Raw genomic sequence first — 25,700 nt, 5'->3', positions numbered from 1 at the left:
TTATTTCTTTGAAAATCTTCTTCTCTGCTCCTGGGTATTAAATAAACTAACTAAGTATATAGTTATGATGAGTAAGAGTGCCTCTTCCAAAATTCTGAAATTCATGGCCCCAGGGTCAGGGGTTCTGGTGTTAGGACGGGGCTCTATTAATTATATAGTGAAAATGCATTAGTTCTTTGAAAATCTTCTTCTCTGCTCCTGGGTATTAAATACAGTAACTAAGTACATAGTTATGATAAGCAAGAGTGCCTCTTTCAAAATTGTGAATTTCATGGCCCCAGGGGCAGGAGTTCTGGTGTAAGGGCGGGGCTCTATTGATTATATAGTGAAAATGCATTACTTCTTTGAAAATCTTCTTCTCTGCTCCTGGGTATTAACTACAGTAACTAAGTACATAGTTATGATAAGCAATAGTGCCTCTTCCAAAATTGTGAATTTCATGGCCCCAGGGTCAGGGGTTCTGGTGTTAGGGAGGGGCTCTATTGATTATATAGTGAAAATGCATTAATTCATTGAAAGTCTTCTTCTCTGCTCCTGGGTATTAAATAAAGTAACTAAGTATATAGTTAGGATGAGCAAGAGTGCCTCTTCCAAAATTGTGAATTTCATGGCCCCAGGGGCAGGGGTTCTGGTGTTAGGGCAGGGCTCTATTGATTATATAGTGAACATTAAGTCTTTGAAAATCTTCTTCTCTGCTCCTGGGTATAAAATAAAGTAACTAAGTACATAGTTAGGATGAGCAAGAGTGCTTCTTCCAAAATTGTGAATTTCATGGCCCCAGGGGCAGGGGTTCTGGTGTTAGGGCGGGGCTCTATTGATTATATAGTGAAAATGCCTTAATTCTTTGAAAATCTACTTCTTTGCTCCTGGGTATTATTGAAACAAATTAAATACATAGTTTTGATAAGCAAGGATGCCTCTTCCAAAATTGTGAAATTCATGGCCCCGGGGACAGGAGTTCTGGTGCTAGGGTGGGGCTATATAGATCCTGTAGTGAAGGTGAATTATTTCTTTGAAAATCTTCTTCTCTGCCCCTGGGTATTGTTTAAACAAACTAAGTACATTGTTATGATAGGCAAGGATGCCTCTTCCAAAATTGTGAATTTTATGACCCCAGATTTAAGGGTTCTGGTGGGGGGGAGGGGGGGCTTCTATTGATTATAAAGTAAAAAAGCAAAATTTATTTGAAAATATTCCTTTCTGCTTCTGGTTAAAAAAGCAATGAAGCTAAGTGTGTAGTTATGATGAGCAAGAGTGCTTCTTCCAGAGTAGTGAATTTCATGACCCCTGGGTCAGATGTGCTGGTGTGAGGGTGGGGCTCTTGATAATATAGTAAAAATGTATTAATTCTATTTAATAATCCTGTTTGCTCCTTGGTGTTAAGCAGATAAACAGTGATTAGTTATGATGAGCAAACTTATGGTCCCAGGGTCAGAAGCTCTGGTGTTGGGGGGGGGGGGGGGCTCTATTGATAATATAGTGAATCTGTAGTAAAAATGCATTATTTCTTTAAAAATCTTCTCCGCACTTGGGCATATCAGAGGCAAAAAGAGTGAAAGTTTTAATAAGGAAGATTATTTTTACCAGATTTTTGAACATCTGGACCATTTGGTCAAGTGTTCTGGTCCTGGCCAGGGCTCTATTATTTTGTATTCTACTGAGAGGAGTTATTCCCCCTTTGCCATTTACTTTTGATAATTTATCACTGTAAATAATGTACTTGAAAGGTAAATAGAATAAGATAATTATGCAAAAACTTTTATTGTATAATACAAAAAGTACTTTCATAGTTTTAATGATCAGAAACACTTGTAAGTAGTAGATAAATAAAAATGAGACAAAAATAACTTGTCTTATTAAATGTTCATCAAGGACCAAGAGAGGCCAATGTAAGAAATTTCAACAAAGGATTAAAATAGTACAGAAGCATTGATAATTTGTTAATATACTGTATGGTGATAGTGATAAATGGGGATTAGATTTATAAACTGTTAATGAATATTAAGACCAATTATTTTGTTGATCATGATCACCCTATTTTTCTTGCTTTTTGGCAACAAAGTTTCACCTTTCAGTTCATTTTATACTCTATGCATCCTTTAAATTGTTGTATCATACTCAGGTGACCGTTAAGGCCCTTGGGCCTCTTGTCTGATATTTTTAGGGGGTCTATAATTCCATAGGATCTCCATAATATATTTTTTGTATATGTGCCACTGCAGGCAAAATAAATTGCTTTTGCATTCAACTTCCTTTCAGTAAGATAGATTTTTATACCCCCTGCAAACGAAGTTTAGGGGGGTATATTGGAATCACCATGTCCGTCTGTCTGTAGATGAGATTTTGTCCAGACCTGTTCTCGGAGACTATTGCATGGATTTGTCTGAAAATTTGTACACTTATTATTCACAATATGAAGGTGTGCACCAGGTATTTTCATCATGACTGGATAATTTTTCTGCATTTTACAGGTGTTTAATTTATTTTAATTACATGATTTTATCTGGACCTGTTCTCAGAGACTATTGTATAGATTCGTCTGAAAATTTCTACACTAATTATTCATCATATGAAGGTGTGCACCTGCTATTTTCATCATTATTGGGTAATTAGGGCCCCGCTCTGCGGGCGCCCTTTAGTGATCAGTCGTCCGTCCGAGATCTCTTGTCCGGAGCATATCTTCTCTCTCCTTGGCCCAATCTGGCTCAAGCTTCACCCACAGAGTGTCTTTGGGTAAAGGGTGTACAGTGACCTTGAACCATTATCCTAGGTCTAAGGTCAAGGTCATAGCAGAATTATATGAAAAATCCTTGTCCGGAGCATATCTTCTCTCCTCTTGGTCCAGTGTGGCTCATACTTCACTCAGAGAGTGCCACTGGTCAGTGGATGTGCAGTGACCTTGAACAAAGTTTCTAGGTCAAGAATCAAGGTCAAAAATAGCCTCTCTGCTTAAATTCTTGTCCAGAGAATATTTTCTCTCTCCTTTGGCCAATCTGGCTCATATTTCACCCACAGATTGTGTTTGGGAAGGGTGTGCACTGACCTTGAACCATGTTTCTAGTTCTAAGGTCAAGGTCATAGCAGAATTATATGAAAAATCCTTTTCTGGAGCATACATTCTTTCCTCTTGGTCCAATGTGGCTCATACTTCACTCACAGAGTGCCACTGGTCAGTGGATGTGCAGTGACCTTGAACAAAGTTTCTAGGTCAACGTCAAAAATAGCCTCTCTGTTTAAATTCTTGTCTGGAGCATATTTTCTCTCTCCTTGGCCCAATCTGGCTCACACTTCACCCACAGAGTGTCTTTGGGTAAAAGGTGTGCAGTGACCTTGAAACATGTTTCTAGGTCTAAGGTTAAGGTCATAGCAGAATTATATGAAAATCCTTGTCTGGAGCGTATCTTCTCTCCCCTTGGTCCAATGTGGCTCATTCTTCTTTCACAGAGTGCCACTGGTCAATGGATGTGCAGTGACCTTGAACGAAGTTTCTTGGTCAAGGATCAAGGTTTAAAATAGCCTCTCTGTTTAAAATCTTTGTTCAGTGCATAATTTCTTTCTCTTAAGTCCAGTCAGCCTCAAACTTTACCAATTGACTTAGGGTAAGGAACATCTGTGATTTTCCTTCCATATTTTGATAAGGGATATGCAATAATTTTCATAAAGGATATGCAACATTCGTGTTTTTTGAGCCGTTTTTTGATAGAGGGTATGGAGCACTTGTGATTTTTGTGCCATATTTTATTATAACAAAGATGACATAGAAGCCCTTTAGACTGAAACAACACATCCCGTAATAGTACACAAATGTCCTCTTCAAAATAAACCCTTTTCAGCTACCTTATATTTTTATGTTCGTTGCTGAAAGCGGGGCCCTTTGAGATGGCCACCATCTCAATGATATCTAGTTTTTTCTGCATTTTACAGGTGTTTTTTTTTTTCATTTTTATTAGCTCACCTCAACGAAGTTGGGGAAGCTTATGTAATACCCTCGGCGTCGGCGTCCCAGGTTAAGGTTTTTTGAGCAGTTTTCTTTTCAAGTACTTCTATGGCCTATATTAGTCAGAGATGCATGGAGGATGCTTCTAGTGTGTTTTATTGTACCAGTCAAGGTTTCAGATGCTGCAATTTCAGCTAAAGAATGACCAGGTTAATGATTTTGGAGCAGGTTAAAGTTTTTGGAGCAGGTTAAAGTTTTTGGAGCAGGTCTCATTTCCAAGTAACTATAAGCCTTATATTGACCAAACTTGCATGGATGATACATCTAAGGATGCACACTACTGGACTTGCTTCGGATGCTGGATCTGACCTATATTTTCCGGATGAGTGACCAGGTTAAGGTTTTTGGAGCAGATCTCATTTCCAAGTAACTATAAGCCCTATATTGACCAAACTTGCATGGATGATACATCTAATGATGCACACTACTGGGCTTGCTTCGGATGCTGAATCTGACCTATATTTTATGGATGAGTGACCAGGTTAAAGTTTTTGGAGCAGATGTCATTTCCAAGTATCTATAAACCCTATATTGCCCAAACTTGCATGGATGATACATCTAAGGATGCACACTACTGGACTTGCTTCGGTTGCTGGATCCGACCTACATTTTCCAAATGAGTAACCAGGTTAAAGTTTTTGGAGCAGATGTCATTTCCAAGTAACTATAAGGCCTATCTGACCCAAACTTGCATGGATGATGCATCAAGGGACGAACAATCTCAAAACTTGCTTCGGATGCTGGATTTGACTTACATTTTCTGGATGAGTGACTAGTTTTAAGTTTTCAGATAAGTCTATTCCCAAGTAACTGCAAGCCCTATCAGACCAAATTTGCATAAATGTTGCATCTAGGGATGCACACTCCTAGATTATTAGTTTAGTGTGGGACTTTGCCTTACTTAAAGACAACATTCGTTAAGGTGAGCTCTGTAATCTCTGATTACCTATGCTTGACTTAGTCATTTTGGATTTATATAGGTTTGAGACATAGAATCTAGAACTTCCAGTTGGTACATCTGTACAAAAATGTGAACTGCAGCTTAAAACTACTCATTAAAACTAAAAATTAAATCACCAAGTGTTAAGAAAAGTTTTTTGTTAGATATCCCTACAAATCCAAGAGTCATGCAGTACCCTTATTACAAAGTGTCGCATCAAGATTACACGGTTCTTTTTTAGGTCTCCTGAGTCACTCAGGTGACCTATTGCTATCTGTTTTCATCCGTCGTCGTCTGTCATATGTTAACATTTGAACATTTCAGCTTCTCCGAAACCGCTGAACCAATTTCAGCCAATTTTTGCATATGGCATCTATGTGTGAAGGGGAACAAAATTTGTGAATTTCATGGTCCCTGTCCCCCTGGGGCCTGAGAGGTGGGGCTAAAACCACCCAAATTAATGCAATCTTTAAAAATCTTCTTCTTTACTCCTGGACATCAAGCAGTCAAACTATTGGTATGATTGTAATAAGCATTGAGCCCTCTACCAAAATTGTGAAATTCATGGCCCCAGGGTCAGGGGTTCTGGTGCTAGGTAGGGGATATATAGATCATATAGTGAAAGTGCATTAATTCTTTGAAAATCTTTTTCTCTACTCCTGGGCATTATTTAAACAAAATAAATACATAGTTTTGATAAACAAGGGTGCCTCTACCAAAATTGTGAATTTCATGGCCCCAGGGTCAGGGGTACTGGTGCTAGGGCAGGGCTATTTAGATCATATAGTAAAAGTGCATTATTTCCTTGAAAATCTTCTTTCCGCTCCTGGGTATTATTTAAACAAACTAAATACATGATGAGCAAGGATGCCTCTTCTAAAATTGTGAAAATCATGGCCCCAGGGTCAGGGGTTTTTGTGTTGGGGTGGGGCTCTATTGATGAATTAGGGAAAATGCATTAATTCTTCAAAAATCTTCTTCTCTGCTCCTGGGTATTCTTAAACAAACTAAGTAGATTGTTATGATATGCAAGGATGCCTCTTCCAAAATTGTGAAATTCATGGCCCCAGGGTCAAGGGTTCTGGTGAAAAGGGGGGGGGGGGGTGCTCTATGGATTATATAATGAAAAAGCTTAGTTTCTTTGAAAATATTCTTTTCTGCTTCTGGTTTAAAAGCAAAGAAGCTAAGTGTATAGTTATGATGAGCAAGAGTGCTTCTTCCAGAGTAGTGAATATCATGACCCCTGGGTCAGATCTGCTGTGTAAGGGTGGGGCTCTTGATAATAGAGTGAAAATGCATTAATTCTATTAAAAATAATCCTGTCTGCTCCTTAGTGTTGAGCAGATAAACAATGTGATTATAGCTATGATGAGCAAACTTCTGTTCCCAGGGTCAGAGACTCTGGTGTTTCTTGGTGGGGAGGAGGGAGGGTCTATTGATAATGTGAAAATGTGTTACTGTAATTCTTTGAAAATCCTCATCTAAGTGCATAGTTATGATGATGGGGGTATCTTTTCCAAATCTGTAAATTTCATGACCCTGTGTCATGGGTTCTGGTGTTAGGGTAGGGCTGTGTTGAATCTGTAGTAAAAATGCATTATTTCTTAAGACATCTTCTCTGCATCGGGGCATATCGGAGGCAAACAAAGTAAAAGTTTTAATAAGGAAGGGTATTTTTACCAGATATTTGAACATCTGGACCATTTGGTCAAGTGTTCTGGTCCTGGCCATGGCTCTATTAATTTTAATTTCCACTGAGAGGAGTTATTCCCCTTTGCCATTTACTTTTGATGATTAATCACTGTAAATAATGTACTTGAAAGGTCAATAGAATAAGAGAATTATGCAAGAATTTTTATTGTATAATACAAAAAGTACTTTCATAGTTTTAATGATCAGATAGACTTGCAAATAACAGATAAATAAAAATGAGACAAAAATAACTTGTCTTATTAAATGTTCCTCAAAGACCAAGAGAGGCCAGTGTAAGAAGTTTTAACAAGGAATTACAAATAATACAGAAGCACTGATTAGTTTGTCAATGGACTGTATGGTTAAATTAATAAATAAGGAATAGAGTAGAACCTAATTCATGAACTGTTAAAGAATACTAGACTAATTATTTTGTTGATCTTAGTCATCCTACTTTTCTTGCTTTGGGCAACAAAGCTTTACCTTTCAGTGTATTTTAAACTCTGTGGATCCTCTAAATTGTTGTATTATACTCAGGTGACCGTTAAGGCCCTTGGGCCTCTTGTTTTCATTATATAAAGCTTTGTAACAAATTAAAAGAAAAAATTCTTTGTTTTCAACAGAATGACATAGATATGCCTTTTCTATTGTACACAGTGTATTACAAAGCAGTTAGCGTAAATCCATTTGTCCCTTGGGAGTAATGAGTGGACATGCATCCAGTTAATAATGAGTTCAGTGTGGAAAGCTGTTAGAGCATCTCTGATCGAGCAGGTGTTACCTATATCTCCTGGGCATTGGGCAGAAAGAAATAAAGATCTCTGTTGTCTAAGTCTCTTAATTTTAATTAATAGTCTGTCAAAATACATAGTTACTGGATGACCAGCCTTTTATTTTGAAATGAATTTGATAAAAAGTTATCAAGATTAATTTGATTTTGTTTAATTAAATATGATTTTTTTTTTTCAACAATCAGTTTGCAGAGTTACATGTCTCACAAAGATGACAGATAGTTGCAATTTATTTTTTCAATGTAATAAAAAAACAATGTAATTATTAGTATGTATATTTTATTAGGCTGCACCTTACATGTAGTTTCATTCATTAAAAAAATATAATGAGCAATTATATTTTCACTCTAAATGTTTAAGCAAATTGTGAACACCTTTTAGATCCATAAAATATTAGTGATTTGGCACCTTCTCAGAAAAACCCAGCAGGGGGTATTTGTCCCTTTTGGACAGTTCTAGTTTTATTCACTTTTAACAACTATTCCTTTATTTGCTAAAACAAGGTAAAGTAAAATTGCATGTTTACCAATCGCCTTCCTCAGCAGCCATGAAAGTTCTCACTTGATGTTCTGAGACTTGTACTTGAAATTCAGAAAGGATGGATAAAGTAAATGTCAGTGTTGATAAATGATTGTGTTGTATTGTATCAATAAACATTGATAAATAAAAGCATTCTCTGTGAAATATTTTTCATAAATAATAATATTTATGATTAAAATAAGGGGATTCCTATATAGATCTGCTCCCTAGATCTCAAATTCTCATTGATTATCTGAAAAATCAATTAAGGTCCATAAACATGGCAGATAAATTCAAGTTGTGATGATGACATTCACGAAAAATAATTGATATATATGGCTTATCCTGTTTATTATACCCCCGCTGAAAAAGTGGGAGGTATATACTGATGGGGGTGTCCCTCTGTCCATATATCCGTCCGGTACACTTTGGGATACACATCTCTTGTTTGCAATTCCTCCTATACCACTCTATAAAATTTAATGATACTTTCACAGAATCTTTGTTATGTAGTGGCATTGTGCACCTCCTGTTTTACTTTTTGATCAGACACATATTTTGGGTTTCCAATAGCAAAACATGGACACTGCCATTCTTTCTATAATACTGAGGGGTATCCATCTCTTATCCACAACTCCTCTTATAACACTGAATAAAATTTAATGATGCTTTCACAGAATCTTTGTTACATACTGCCATTGTGCACCTTCTATTTCACTTTTTGATTGGACACATATTTTGGGTCTCCCACAGCAAAACATGCATTGCCATTATAAACATTTGGTTTATAATCACAGAGTGGGGTGAGCTCACTTCTCACAGTACCTCTAGTTTTTGGATCAATTCATGTCTTGCATCACTGCATTTTAGGCTCTACTGGTCAGAGACCAGAAGAGCTTATGCGATAGTAAGGTGTCCGTCGTCCATCAATAAACAATTTTTCAAAATGCTACTCCTCCTACAGTTTTGGTCTGATTTCAGTATAACTTGGCACATAAGTAGACTACACTAAGATACATAATTCTGTATATGGTTTTTGATTTCAATGAACGGTGTTGCCATGGTTACTAAAAATAGAGATTTTTGGGAAATACTTTCAAAATGCTACTCCTCCTACAGTTTTGGTCTGATATCAATATAACTTGGCACACAAGTAGACCATACTAAGATACATAATTCTGTATATCGGTTTATGATTTCAATGAACGGTGTTGCCATGGTTACTAAAAATAGAAATTTCCTTTAAATACTTTCAAATGCTACTACTCCTACAGTTTTGGTCTGATTTCAGTATAACTTGGCACACAAGCAGACTACACTAAGATACATAGTTCTCTCTACCAGTTTTGGATTTCGATGAACATTGTTGCCATGGTTACTAAAAATAGAAATTTTCTTGAAATACTTTCAAAATGCTATTCCTCTTACACTTTTTGTCTGATTTCAGTATAACTTGGCATACAAGTAGACTACACTGAGATGCATAATTGTCATTATTGTTTTTTTTATTTTGTTGAATGATGTTGCCATGGTTACTTAAATAAAAATTTCTGTAAAATTGTTTTAAAAGGCTTCTCCTCCTACAGTTTTAGTCTGATTGCAATAAATCTTGCCACAAAAAGAGACTAAACCAAGGATCATTATACTATTTATTGCTGTTGCAAAGTTTAGAGTCCAAGTGCTACTTTTATCTTCCTTTGTAAGTACAACCAGTAGAGCTACAGTCTCATCAGAGACTTCTGGTTTGAGTTCAAGTGAGAAAAGTTAACAAAATAGCCGCTTACTGATAATTTGAGCCAAAATCTTTGCAGGAGTGAATCACTCCTACACTTGCACTATTTAAAGATCATATGGAGTTGTAGCCCTCTTCCCTCAAAAAAAAACGAGGCCCATGGGCCACATCGCTTACCTGAGTAACTTTTCTATGCTGTTCTTTACCAGATTTCCCCCCTTTTAATATAGCTATTGTGGCCCCGCCCTACCCCCGGGGGTCATGATTTGAACAATTAGAATCTACACTACCTCAGGATGCTTCCAAATAAGTTTCAGCTTTATTGGTTCAGTGGTTCTTGAGAAGAAGATTTTTAAAGATTTTTCTTATATATTTCAATGTAAAACTTGGATTCCCTATTGTGTCCCGCCCTTCCCCCGGGGGTCATGATTTGAACAATGGATGCTTCCACTTAAGTTTCAGCTTTTCTGGCCCAGGGGTTCTTGAGAAGAAGATTTTAAAAGATTTTTCTTATGTATTTCAATGTAAAACTTGGAAACCCTATTGTGGCTCCGCCCTACCCCCAGGGATCATGATTTTTAGCCGGGCTCATTGCTCGAAGAGCAATGGCCGGCTTATGTTACAGTGTTCAACCGGAAATGCTGCTTCCTCACCGCCAAATCAAATACGAGTAAGAATATAGTAAGTATGCTCAACCACCTTTGAGGCAATACAAACACTAAATTAAACAAATTTAACTTAACTGATAAAGAATTTCTCTAAACAAAACAAAACAAAACATTAATGGTAATATACTTTCTCCTTTTTTCTTCGATTAATTATTTGCTAGAAATATGCGAAAGGTTTCCACCAGATCTCCTTGTCTGAGTCACATTCTATAAATGAAGGTTGTGTTACCAGGCTAACACTGATGCGGGAGCAAGTGACCTGATGTACACCTTGATACAAAACTCCCCACTGAGGACTCATTTGTACATAAACGTTTGACCTTGCTGCATCAATGTTCATTTACTTAGTAAGTGGTATAAGACCCGAAACAATAAAAAAAATGTTAAATTCAAACTACGTTTTATGAATTTTTTTGAAACATTTCATATTTGTACTATATGCAATACATTTTTTGTGTTACATATTCTTCCAGTGTCTGAACTTGTTGTTGTTTACCTGTTATAACAATGTACATGTATGTTTCATTTAAAATGGTCTTTGTTCACTACTCTGTGAATGAGCCCGGCTCTCTGTACTTCTGAGTACTTTGATAACAATTTAGAATCTACACTACCCCAGGATAAGTTTCATATAAGTTTCAGTTTTTCTGGCCCAGTGGTTCTTGAGAAGATTTTTAAAGATTTTTCTTATGTATTTCAATGTAAAACTTGGATTCTCTATTGTGGCCCCGCCCTACCCCCGGGGGTCATGATTGAACAATATAGAATCTACACTACCCCAGGATGCTTCCGAATAAGTTTCACCTTTTCTGACCTAGTGATTCTTGAGAAGAAGATTTTTAAAAATTATTCTTATATATTTCAATGTAAAACTTGGATTCCCTATTGTGGCCCCGCCCTACCCGGGGGTCATGATTTTAACAATTTAGAATCTACACTATTCCAGGATGCTTCCACATAAGTTTCAGCTTTTCTGGCCCAGTGGTTCTTGAGAAGAAGATTTTTTACGATTTTTCCTATATATTTCAATGTAAAACTTGGATTCCCTATTGTGGCCCCGTCCTATCCCCGGGGGTTATGATTTGAACAATTTAGATTTTACACTACCCCAGGATGCTTCCATTTAAGTTTCAGCTTTTCTGGCCCAGTGGTTCTTGAGAAGAAGATTTTTAAAGATTTTTCTTATATATTTCAATGTAAAACTTGGATTCCCTATTGTGGCCCCGCCCTACCCCCAGGGGTCATGATTTTAATAATTTAGAATTTACACTATCCCAGGATGCTTCCACATAAGTGTCAGTTTTTTTGGCCCAGTGGTTCTTGAGAAGAAGATTTTTTAATGACCCCTTCCTATTTTTGTCTTTTCTTGATTATCTCCCCTTGTAAGGGGACTTGGCCTTTTATTTTAACAATTTACACTCCCCTTCACCCAAGGATACTTTGTACCAAGTTTGGTTAAAATTGGCCCAGGGGTTCTTGAGAAGAAGTTGACAATGTGAAAAGTTTACAGACGGACGGTCGACGGACAACGGGTGATCAGAAAAGCTCACTTGAGCTTTCAGCTCAGGTGAGCTAAAAATCGGAGAGGGCAACATTATTGCAGCTATTTCTTGGGCATTACTACTACTGATCACTTTATAACAACTAATGCATGAATTCAGATCTTTGTTGTCGTCGTAATTTTTTTACAATTTCATCTTCATCTCCAGAACCACTGGGACATTTTAAACCAAACTTTTCACAGAGTATCCTTGTGTGAAAGGCATTAAGATTTGTTCAAATGAAGGGCCACACCTTCTTCCAGGGTGAGATAATCAAAAAAATTGTGAAAATTAGGTGGGGTCATTTAAAAGTCATCTTCTCAAGAACCACTGGGCAAGAAAAGATGAAAATTAAGTGAAAGTTTCCAGACAAAGTGTAGATTCAAATTTGTTCAAATCATTACCCCTTGTGGTAGCATGTGGCCACTATAAGGGAAAAATCATTAAAAATCTCTTTCCAGAGACCAGCAAAGCCATGATTTGTCATCTTCATATGGAAGCATCCTCAGGTAGTTTATATTCTAGTTTGTTCAAATCAAGACCCCAAGGGGTAGGTGAGGCCACAATGGGTGATCAAAGTTTTACACAGGAATAGATAGAAAAAATCTTGAAAAATCTTCTTCTCAAGAACAGAAAAGCCATGATTAGTCATAAGTATATAGATTTATATTTATAGATTATAGGTTTGTATTTATATATTGGGACATTTATATGTTGAAACTTTTCATTACTAAACTGATTTCATCTTTTTCCTAGCCAAAGTGCTCAGGTGAGGGATGTGGCCCATGGGCCTCTTGCTCATAATTATTTATAAATTTTCATATAAGTTTATACATTGAGGAAGATTGTGTTTCAGTGTATATGCATTGCAGGATCTGGAAATAGCAGCAGACTTTAACATTGCAGTAACAACTGTTGAACTTTTGGCTAAACTGAAAACTACAAACTTTGTAATGGTAAGTGGTTTAATTACTCTGTTTTAGCACATATTTACCCCATTTAATTTAGCATTGTGAAATGGGTACTTAATTTAGATAATAATTGAGGTATTCTGTCCATAATAGTCCCTTTCAGTGAATTTGAATGCAGAGTAGATGTGTAATGTTTTATAAGTAATACTTGTATATTTATACATAATTTCCGTTTATAACCATCAGTATTTAAGGATTAAATTTGCTCTAATTTAAAACCTTGACCTGTCCTGAAAGAGTTACCTTCTTTGTTATTAATAAAAATTTAAAAAAAAAAAAATCTTTCAAGTTAAAGGATTTTTTTCAACTCAAATATTATTCCTAATTATAAAATACCTTTCTTCGATAGCATTTGTTTGTATTCTTAGTATTTATGATTTTATTTTTAAAAATTAGTTTTTCTTCAAAGACCTCAATGCAATCTTCAATGATTTAATTTGGGCCCTGCTCTGCGGGCGCCCTATAGTGATCAGTCTGTCCGTCCGTCCGTCCTTCCAAGATCTCTTGCCTTTCTATGACCTGGATCTTCTCTCTCCTTGGCCCAGTCTGGCTCGTACTTCACCCACAAGAGTGTCTTTTTGGGTAAAGGGTGTGCAGTGACCTTGAACCATGTCTCTAGATCTAAGGTTAAGGTCATAGCAGAATTATATGAAAAATCCTTGTGGGGAGCATATCTTCTCTCCTCTTGGTCCAATGTGGCTCATACTTCACAGAGTGCCACTGGTAAATGGATGTGCAGTGACCTTGAATAAAGCTTCTAGGTCAAGGGTCAAGGTCAAAAATAGCCTCTCTGTTTAAATTCTTGTCTGGAGCATATTTTCTCTCTCCTTGGCCCAATCTGGCTCATACTTCACCCACAGAGTGACTTTGGGTAAAGGGTGTGCAGTGACCTTGAACCATATTTCTAGGTCTAAGGTTAAGGTCATAACAGAATTATATGAAAAATCCTTGTCGGGAGCATATCTTCTCTCCCCTTGGTCCAATGTGGCTCATACTTCACTCACAGAGTGCCACTGGTCAATGGATGTGCACTGACCTTGAACGAAGATTCTAGGTCAAGGATCAAGGTCAAAAATAGCCTCTCTGTTTAAAATCTTTGTTCAGTGCATAATATCTTTCCCTTAAGTCCAGTCAGCCTCAAACTTTACCAATTGACTTAGGGTACAGAACATTTGTGATTTTCCTTCCATATTTTGATAGAGGCTATGCAACAATTTTCACAGAGGATATGCAACATTCGTGATTTTTGTGCCTTTTTAGCTCACCTCGATGAGCTTTTGCTATACCCCCGGCGTCGGCGTTAGCGTCGGCATCCCGGTTAAAGTTTTAGGAGCAAGTCCATTCCCAAGTAACTATAAGCCCTACCCTGACCAAACTTGCATGGATGATGCATCTAGGGATGGACAATACCACACTTGCTTCAGATGTTGGATCTGACCTACATTTTCCAGATGAGTGACCAGGTTAAAGTTTTTGGAGCAAGTCCATTCCCAAGTAACTATTAGCTCTACCTTGAACAAACTTGCATTGATGATGCATCTAGGGATGGACACAACCACACTTGCTTCGGATGCTGGATCTGACCTAGATATTCCAGATGAGTGACCAGGTTAAAGTTTTTGGAGCAGGTCCATTCCCAAGTAACTATAAGCCCTACCTTGACCAAACTTGCATGGATGATGCATCTAGGGATGGACACTACCACACTTGCTTCGGATGCTGGATCTGACCTACATTTTCCAGATGATTGACCAGGTTAAAGCTTTGGAGCATGTCCATTCCCAAGTAACTGTAAGCCTTACCTTGACCAAACTTGCATGGATGATGCAACTTGGGATGTACACTTACCAACCTGCTTCAGATGCTGGATTTGACCTAGATTTTCCACATGAGTGAATTTTAGCCATATTTTAACCAAATTAGCATGGATGATGTAGCTAGGGATGGTCACTTCCAGACTTCCTTTGGATTCTGAATCTGTCCTACATTTTCCAGATGAGTGACCAGGATAATTTTTTTGGAGTAGCTATATAACATTATGGCCTGTTATGATTATACCTGCATAGATGAATCTAAGGATGAAAACTTCCAGACTTACTTTGGATGTTGGAACTGACCAAAATTTTCTTGATTAGTAAACAGGATAAACTTTTTTGAACAGGTCTATTTCCAAGTAACTATAAATCATACTTAAACCAAACTTGCATGGATATTGATCTTGGGATGTACACTAACTAAAAATAGAATATGATGTGAAATTTGCCTTACTTAAAGATAACATTCGTCGAGGTGAGCTTCGTAATCTTTGATTACCTATGTATTGATAGAGGTATGGAGCACTCGTGATTTTCGTGCCATTTTTTATTATAACAAGGATGACATAGAAGCCCTTTAGACTCGAACAACACATCCCTTAATAGTACACAAATGTTCCTCTTCAAAATAAACCCTTTTCAGCTACCTTACATTTTCATGTTGAACTTCGTTGCTTAAAGCAGGGCCCTCTGAGTTGGCCACCATCTCAATGATATCTAGTTATTACTGCTTTGGAAATTACAATTTTGAAAATTTCTCTTGGTTAATCCTTTCCTACTGTAAAATGCTTTATAGGATGAATGCTAGAGTACAAGTACTGTATTAGTACATTTTTCCGCATGGTTTTAATTTACACTATGTACGCTTTCATTAATTTTCTGAGGAAATTTGTCCCAGCATTCTTAGAGTACATTTAAGGAACATGGTGGCAATCTAAGAAATCTGTGTAATTTTCTACCCTCAGATTGAACAGAATTTGTCATTCCCCGGAATAATGACTCTGTGGAAAAAAAAAAGTACATTTACAATATTTTTTATCAGATAGATATTTTATGATGGAGAATTATAGCCTATTAAGGGTGGAATACCTTAAGAAAAAAATAATGTTGTGTAAAACTGGAAGGGAATTAGCATGTTAGAGGGCTGGATGACTGTGATTGGGGACTATCTTCTGAGTGATAATTAGATCGATTTTATCTCACCTTAAGGAAGTCTGGATGTGATTATGCTATACCCCTTATCATCAATCTTCCCGGTTAAAGTTTTATTAGCAAAACCATTCTTAAATAACTATATAAAGCTTTACCTGGACAAAACTTGCATGGGTGATGCCTATTGAATGCAAGTTTTAGACTTAACAATTGCATAACATTTTCAAGGGTTAAAGTTTTTGGAGCATAATCATTCTAAAGTAGCTATTAGCCCTGTCCTTATAAACTTGCATGGGTGGTGACTCTGAATATATACACTGCAGACTTTCTTCAGATCCTGCATTTGACATACCTTTTTAGGACACCTGAGGCACTCAGGTGACCTATTGCTATCTATTTTTGTCTGTCATTATGTGATATACATCATCTATCCATCGTAAACTTTTGAACATTTTCCGTTTTTCCTCTGGAACTGATGAACCAATTTCAATCAATTTTGGTATATAGCATCTATGGGTCAAGGAGAACAAAAATTGTGAATTTCATATTTTCTGCCTCCCTGGGGCCTGAGTGACAGGCCAAAACCATGAAAATTAATGCTGTCTTTTAAAAAATCTTTGTCTTTACTCCAGCACACCAAGCAGTAATGAGCAATGAATCCTCAACCAAAATTATGAATTTACAGCCCATGGGTTCAGGGTTCAGGCTCCAGGGCAGGGCTAAGTTGGTCATATAATGAAAATGCATTATGTTTTACAAAATCTTCTCCTTTACTCATGGACAGCTAGCATGCATGCTCTGTGCATGATTTCAATGAGTAATCAATCCATCAAAATTGTGAAATTCATGGCCCCTGGGTCCATGGTTCAGGCTTTAGTTGGTCATATATTCAAATTGTGTACATGATAATGTTGAACACTAAGCCATCTACCAAATTAATAAATAATGACATTCATAGCCCTGGGGCTCATGATCTAGGCCCCAGGTTGGGGCTAAGTTGGTCATATATGACACATTCAATAAATATACAGCTGTATTTGAAAACCTTGTCAACTCAGGCAAACTTCTTTTCAATACAGGCAAACTGGGGGCATGATTATATTGAACACCTAGCCATCTACAGAAACTGTAAAACTGTAAAATTTATAGCCCCTGGGTCCAGTTCAGGCTATAGGTTTAGGCTTTGTCATACACTGAAAAATCTTCTTTACTCATGGACATTAAATAGCAAACTGATTAGATGTTTATCATAAACACTTAGCCATCTACCAAATTTGTGAAATTCATAGCCTCCAGGCCCAATGGTTGGGCTAAGTTGCATTCACTATTCCTCATTTAACTCACTTTCAAAGAATTTTATTGAACCCTTTTTCTGACCTTGACCTTCCTTATGACATTGACCTCACTATTTCTCGTTTTGCTTATACAGTTAAACTCGGTTATAAATAATTCGCTTATAAGGAAATCCAGATTATAAGGAAACTTTTATGAATCCTATAGAAGATTTTCACTATATTCTATATTCTTTTTACAAATATGAAGAATAATGGATGTAAGGAATCAAAATTCAATATAACCAAGTTTTACTGTACCTTAGTTTCAAAGAAACTGTTCAAGATATTTTCATCCATTTGATCAAACTGGTGAGAACAATTCAACTGTGTCATATTTCTTTTTTACGTTGACCTTCTTTATGACCTTGAACTTCACTTTTGAAGATTTTTTAGTCAAACTTAAGACAAAAGTACATATTGGTAAGAGCAGCTCTACTCGCGCGGTTACAATTTTATGACCCTTGCCTTTCTATGACCTGGATCTTCACTTTTGAAGAATTTTAAACTTTGGACAAAGGTACATATTTGTATGAGCAATTCTTTTTAGCTCTACTTGTTAGAGACCAGTTGAACTTATGCATTAGTAAGGTCCTTCATCCATTTGTCTGTCTGTCTATCTGTAAACAATTTTTCAAAACACTACTCCTCGTACAGTTTTGGTCTGATTTCAAAAAGACTTGGAACACAAGTAAACTATACTAACATAAATAATTCTAATTATCAAGTTTTGATTCCTACAAAGGGTGTTGCCATGGTTACTAAAAACAAATAAATTTGAAATTCTTTTAAAACACTACACCAGCTATAGTTTTGGTCCAATTTCAGTAAGACTTGGTACACAAGTAGACTACTGCGGAATCATTAAATTTTTGTGGATTGCCTTTATTTTAAAGGTTTGAGGGGACGTAATTTCATATATTCACTCATATCTACAAAGGGAAAGATGAATGTTAAAACCTCAAGTATTAATTTGTTGAGATTGTGAATTTGTGGATGCAGGGTACCCATGAATTCCATGAATATTTAGCCACCACGAAATCTAACGATTTCAAAATATACTAAGTAGCATTGGTTTTTGATTTTGACAAATGTTGCCATGGTTATTAAAAATTGAAATTTCATTGAAATTCTTTCAAAACAGTACTCTCCCTAAAGTTTTGGTCTGATTTTAATAAGGTATGGTACACAAAGTTTACTTAGATTATACTTAAATAATTCTATTTATTGGATTTTGATTTCAGCACAGGTGTTGCAGTGAATACTTACCATAAAAATTTCTTAGAAATTCTTTCAAAATGCTATTTTTTTTTTAACAGTTTTTGTCCCATTTCAATGACTTGGTACATATAGGTCTAGAATCTTTTTTAAAAGCCATTTGCCTATGAGCAAGTACTGAATGGGAATCCAGTTGCCCAGTTTCAAAATTCCCCCTAGCTTTTAGATAGATATAATAAATTAACACTATACATACTATGCTACAAAAGAAAATATTATACAGGAGGATTATTGTCCCCTGCTTTCACTGAAAGTGGGGGATATTAATATGGGTCTGTCTGTCCATTTGTTCATCTGTCCATCTTTCTGTATTTATTTCCAGACAATATCTTGAGAAGCCTTTGAGCTTTTGCAATGATATTGTAGATAACAACTCCCTATGGCCTAAAGATGTATCCTATTGATTTTAAGGTCAAAAGTCTAAGGTTAAGGTCATAAATTTATAAATTCTGTCTGTTTTAACACTTTTGTTTAGGGCAATATCTCAAGAAGCCTTGGAGCTTTTGCATTGAAATTTCATACCACAACTCCTTTTGGCCTAAAGAAGACCCCTATTGAGATTTTGATGTCAAAGATCAAAGTCATAAATTTATACATTCTGTCTAGGTGTAACATTTTCTTTCTGGGCAATATCTGAAGAAGCTTTTGAGCTTTTGCAATGAAATTTTATACCATAACTCCCTATGGCCCCACTCGCCCCTCTCAAAGTATCCTGCCCCATCATTTTTAGCTCACCTCAACAAAGTTGAGATGAGCTTATGCTATACCCCGGCGTCGGCGTTAGCATCCCAGTTAAAGTTTTTGGAGCAAGTCCCATTCCCAAGTAACTGTAAGCCCTACCTGGGCCAAACTTGCATGGATAATGCATCTAGGGATGGACACTACCACACTTGCTTCATATGCTGGATCTGACCTAGATTTTCCAGATGAATGACCAGGTTAAAGTTTTTGGAACAATATATAGGGATATAGGGATAAAATAGGGATCAAATTTCACATAATGCATGTTTACAGGAAAAGAATTTGGTTCTCCACTGCTTATTGCAAGACCATTACAGTCATAATGGTATTGAAGCATCCCCATATTGTGCAAATACTGAGACCTTTAGAGGTAGAGTTGGGCTATAATATGGGGTCATAATTTTTTAATGGGAATATAGAAATCTTTTGGAAAGACAGCAGGGCTTAAGTTACTCAGTTGAGCATTGTGACCCATGGGCCTCTTGTTCTACAGGCTCAGACCAAAGAAGCAAGGTACATTTCTTTTCATCTTACAATAATTTAATTCTAGTTATAATGCGGTATTTGATTGGATAAAAAAATTACTTTATATCGTTATAAATTGGGTTGCCTATGTCACAATGACTTGCATCAAAAACGTATCGATCCACCTGGCATTACATTTAAATTTTGGACAATTTGAAGTCATTTTTTAAAGACAATCATCTTTTTTCTTACACTAAATGAATGAATATTAAATCATATGGAATGAAATTAATAGCTACCTAATTTATATGGTATAAAGTGGGTTGGAACAGTTTACACTTTTATATAAACCGCTTTGCGGTTTATAAAGCATAAACTGCCCCAACCTACTTTATACCGTATAAATTGGGTAGCTATTAAATTCATTCCTTAAATACAAATATACCTTGCTTGTGTCAAACTCCAAGTGAATACAAAATTAACATAAAATGAAAAGTCATAATAAGTACAGTCTTCAAACAGCAAACTAATGGCATAACTGTGATCTCCTTGCCTAGGTTAGACTTTTAAACCTATACAGTACTGATGTAATCTTTGGAAGGGCTTTTTTTTTATGTCTTGCATGGTGGTTTACAGGTAAACTTTGCCTCCAATGACCCAGGATATTTAGTGTTCATTCCATCCAGAATTGCAGACAACAGACACCTTATTTTGCAACTATTGAATGTGACTTGTGGCAGAGAAGATTTAAGTGCTTCTATACAGGATTTGGGTAGTCTGAAGGAGGATGGCTATCTACTGATGGTGTGCTGTGAGGGGGGCAAGGGCAGTGTTAAGGATTGCCCTCTATGGTTTGGTCAGGTTGTCAAAGTGGATCCTACGGCGGAAACTGCAATTGCTTTGTCACACATACAGGTACCATTTTATTATCAGGAAAGTGCTGAAGGTACAAATTACACACATACTTACTTATTTTACCCCACAAATGAAGTACCAAAATTTTTGGACTATATGTCGATGGGGTATAAGGGTCAAAAGGCTCATTTTTAGCCTTAATTTTTAAAAAATCCTTAGATAGGGCATTGTTTTTCAGTTTTCTAGAAATCCTTAGGTATATACCACGAAACAGAATGTAAACATCTTGTAATCTGTGATATTATCATATTGAGAAAATAAAGTGATATTTTATTGTGTTAAATATTTTTAAATTGTGTTTTACATATATAAATGTTTCTTTAGTTGAAACTTCCTTGAATTGTGCTACAACATATTTTTCTTCAACTTGCCTGTTCAATGCCGTTGTAGTATGGCACTGTCCTTAAACAATATCCATATTAAAATACAATAATATACATTAGCTTTTATTCTTATGAATCTTGTGGAGAGGTAATAATTGGGAAGGCTGTACAGTCCCTGAAACGTTCTACTTTCCCACTTGAACAGTGAGCAAACGCTGAACGAACGGTGAACAAAAGCTGAACGAATGCAGAGCGAACGGTGAGTGAACGATGTGTGAACACTGAACGCAACTTGGTGAACGATGTGTGAACAGTGAGCGAACGCAGAACGCGAACGGAGTGCAAACGCGAGTGCAAAGTGAACGGTGAACGCAAGATGAACGATTTATTCGGAATGTCTCTGATCTTTTCCTTGCATTGAAACTATTCTGTTGTATTCTAATATCAGGTGCCAAAAAATAAATAAATAAATAAAAAATAAATAAATAAATAAATATTCCAAAATTGTCTTAAGAAAGACGATACATGTACATTAAGTAAAACTATTTATTTAAGTTTCTAACGTGTATGGTGTTTAAATTCAACTTTTTAATCACACGTACGATTTTTATCGCTGTAAAACATTGTAATTGTTACCGAATGCTGTAGTATAAAAGATAAAATTATTTTAGTTGTAAAATAAATATGTTTATTCTTATTTGATATATAAAACCATTACAAATAAGAAAAAAACTTCTGACTTATAGAAAAAATTACAACGGTTGTAACATCCATACACATATTTCCGTGCCAAGACGATTCCGTGTAAAATAATGAAGAAAAAAATTAAAATATTTTACAAAAGTCCGTGGACGTATTGCATTAATACACTCATAATTTAAATTGTAAATGCAATAATATGTTTATGTGTATTATCTATTTTTACGGTGATTTATTGAGCAGACTTCTACATGTACATTTATCTGTAGACATTTCCCCGTGATTTTACTCGGTCAAGATAGTACAAAGAGGCATATTCATATTATTTGTTATAGATTAAATTTTCAGAACTTGATATTTAAGTAAAATGCTGTCATAGTTTTGATTAAACAGACAAATGAGAGAGAGAGAGAGAAAGAGAGATTCCGTTTTAGCCCCTCCTCCCCCCAACCCCCCTTTTCAGGCTTCACCAAATATATGTACCTGTATCAAACAAAAATTCTTAAATTTTTTCTACATGTATATATATATCATGATCAGGCAGTGACAGTAACTATTTTATCAACAAATCCATTTGTTTGAAAGTCATAATCCGTTTTCATTGTCCTGCTTCAAGTACACGAAGTCCACGTGCTTGTCCTGTCAATCAAAATCATTCGACATTGTGCAGGTGTGAAAGTCTCGTCACACCGAAGGTGAAGTGCTAGTAGTTTTAACATTTTTTTTAGCATTTCTAGATTTGATTCCAACATTTCTAAAATAAATAAATAAATAAATTAAATACATTGGGTGTTAATTACCACTTGCATTTGAGGCATACTCCATGCTTATTTGAAATACCACTGCCGGCAAGTGTATATTTTGAACTAACTACTGTTTAATGACATTTTTTATAAAAGATGCATGTATTTTTTGAGACTGACTTTTTTGTGCTACAAAATACATTAACTTCTTTTTAAATGTTTATTAAAATATACGGGAAATACTGAATAAGTAACCGATTTGGGAAAGGGGGAGGCGCTCTTAATTATATCGAATGGCAAACATATAAGGTTACGGTGAAAGAAGAATTTTTTTTCTATAACAATAAACTTAATATACGTAAAAAGTAGAAAAAATCTGAACCACACTATCAATTTAACTCGCTCCAAAGATGTTTAACTGGATATCCGCAGTACTATGTATAATTCTCAGAACTAGTTCTATCATGTATTTCTGTAGTAATTGGAGAGAAAAAAAAGTGTTAGAAATAATTATTTCCGTAATTTTGCTGCAGTTTGAAAAATTGACTTCGATAATTATCTCTCCATGAAGGATTTGTCGTCTCTAATATAACAACAAAATGTTGCAGTGCTTGAAGTATCTGTATATTGCCCGTATTTAAATTTAATTTTTCAGCACCGTTCTACATATGGGTGAATTAAAAAAAAATGACCACCAAACTGAATTTTTTTGGAAAATTTCAACTACTTATAACATATTTTTATGCCCCGCCATGAATATGGCCGGGGCATATAGTGTTTGTCATGTCCGTCTTCCGTCCTTCCGTCCTTCTGTCCTTCCGTCCTTCCTTCCGTCACACTTTGCGTTTAGCTCTGTTCAAAGCTCAGTTTCAAAGAAACTATCCAAGATATTTTTATCAAACTTCATATGCTGATAGATATTGATGAGGGCTATGCAACTGCATCAACATTTTTTGACCTTGACCTTTCCTTTGACCTTGACCTCACTTTTCTTAAATTAGTGTTTAGCTCAGTTTTAAAGATACCATTCAAGATAGTGTAATCAAACTTCATATGTTGATACATACTGATGTAAGCTATTCAATTGCGTCAACATTTTTTGACCTTGACCTTTATTTTGACCTTGACCTCACTTTTCTTAAATTAATGTTTAGCTCTGTTTAAATGAAACCATTCAAGATATTTTTAACAAACTTCATATGCTGATACATACTGATGAGAGCTATTCAACTGCATCAATATTTTTTACCTTGACCTTTCCTTTGACCTTGACCTCACTTTTCTTAAATAAGTTTTTAGCTCAGTTTTAAAGATACCATTCAAGATAGTGTTATCAAACTTCATATGCTGATACATACTGATGAGAGCTATTCAACTGCATCAACATTTTTTGACCTTGACCTTTCCTTTGACCTTGACCTCACTTTTCTTAAATTAGTGTCAAACTTCATATGCTGATACATACTGATGAGAGCTATTCAACTGCATCAATATTTTTTGACCTTGACCTTTCCTTTGACCATGACCTCACTTTTCTTAAATTAGTGTTTAGCTCAGTTTTAAAGAAACCATTCATAATATTTTCATCAAACTTCATATGCTAATACATACTGATGTAACCTTTTCAACTGCATCAACATTTTTTGACCTTGACCTTTCCTTTGACCTTGACCTCACTTTTCTTAAATTAGTGTCAAACTTCATATGCTGATACATACTGATGAGAGCTATTCAACTGCATCAATATTTTTTGACCTTGACCTTTCCTTTGACCTTGACCTCACTTTTCTTAAATTAGTGTTTAGCTCAGTTTTAAAGAAACCATTCATAATATTTTCATCAAACTTCATATGCTAATACATACTGATGTAACCTTTTCAACTACATCAACATTTTTTGATCTTGACCTTTCCTTTGATCTTGACCTCACTTTTCTTAAATTAGTTTCTGAATCAAACGTCATATGCTGATACATACTGATGTAAGCTATTCAACTGCAGCAATATTTTTTGACCTTGACCTTTCCTTTGACCTTGACCTCACTTTTCTCAATTTGTGTTAAAATGTTGCATTACTAATATACCCTTGGCGGGGCATTCATGTCCTATGGACATATTTCTAGTTCACTTATATCATCATATTGCACATGCATTCTAGTTTAAAATCCTGAAGTGGCAATATAATAGACAATTGGATAAAAAAGTTTCAGATTTTTTATCAGTAAAATTTCTTTTGAAAAAAGAAAATATCATTACACCTTAAAAGACTTTCTAAAATACATAATCACAAGAAATTATTGTTTTTTATGCTTCAAAATGGTAAAAGGGGTATAGATGATTAAATCTAGACCTTGATTGAGTATCTTCTCTTGTATATGTGACAAAAATTGGCTTTTTGATTGTTATTTTACATTATTTTTTTCAATTCTGGTTTGAAAAGTTTTAATACGAAAAAAATATGAAGCAATAAAATTCTTCAAAAGTCACTTTTTTGTCCGTTCAAGTCAATTCTTTAAATCTAAGCCAAACAAGAATTTTTATATACAAGTTCTCTTACAAAAAATACTAGATTTTGAAGTGACCCTATGTTACATTATTGTGTTGCACTCCTGACATCTGATATGTATTGTATTTAACATTGTTTTAAAAATTCTAACAAACAATAACCCATTCTTACTTTGTAAATCAATTTGTCGTTTTGATATTTTTTCATCTTTTACGGCAGGTTTTTCATATTTTGAAGACCTTAAAACATGATTATTTGCAAAGTGTAATATATATAAATTGTATTTAAAACTATATGTGAAATGATGAAAACTATTCCCTTAATTGACTGTAAAATTTCTGAAATTTGTTGATAGACATAGTGCTTTGAACATCAAATAGTATCAAACATTTTTTTTCAACTTACCTTTTAGTAAAGATAGTTAAAAAGCATTGGTAATTATAAAGCAGTTTTGTTGCACTCCTGACTGCAGTAAAATTTAAAATTAAAACCATATAACACAAAAATTCATAAAGTGTTGGCAACATCAAGTGGTAATGAAATTGTGCAATATTTATAACCCAATACTTCAATATTAAAACAGATGAAAGTATTTAAAATTCACATTTTATCTGAAATTATTCCCTATTTATGCCAAAAAACTAGCTTAAATGTATATTTAGAAGATAAAATATATTTTATAGCATATTTTCCTTTAGAGGACAAACACAGTAACCCACTAGAAAAATTCTATTCATCATTTTTTCTTTATTTTTATTCTTACTGGATGATTTATAATTCTAACATATTTGTTGCACTCCTGACCAAAAGCATTGGGGCCTTCAAAGTAGAATTGTGAAGTGAAAATTACATAAGAACTTGTTCTGTTGTTTCAGTGAAGTTG

The 25,700-nt window shown here is 35.4% G+C and overlaps 1 protein-coding gene across 1 annotated transcript in view; it reads left to right on the top strand.

Moving 5' to 3' along the window:
* The window catches only part of LOC133176376 (mitogen-activated protein kinase kinase kinase 4-like), a 204,342-nt gene that overhangs the window by 73,433 nt on the left and 105,209 nt on the right, over nucleotides 1–25,700 (top strand). Inside the window, exons 8-9 of the mRNA XM_061311501.1 lie at nucleotides 12,753–12,836; nucleotides 20,269–20,547. Of these exons, the coding sequence (XP_061167485.1) occupies nucleotides 12,753–12,836; nucleotides 20,269–20,547 (363 nt within the window). The remainder of the gene's footprint in view (nucleotides 1–12,752; nucleotides 12,837–20,268; nucleotides 20,548–25,700) is intronic.

The sequence above is a fragment of the Saccostrea echinata genome, unplaced genomic scaffold (genome assembly GCF_033153115.1).
Source record: "Saccostrea echinata isolate AGI-Se365-2 ecotype Australia unplaced genomic scaffold, CSIRO_AGI_Sech_v1 ptg000075l, whole genome shotgun sequence".
NCBI lineage: Eukaryota > Metazoa > Mollusca > Bivalvia > Ostreida > Ostreidae > Saccostrea > Saccostrea echinata.
This window is presented reverse-complemented; position numbering and strand designations above follow the sequence as displayed.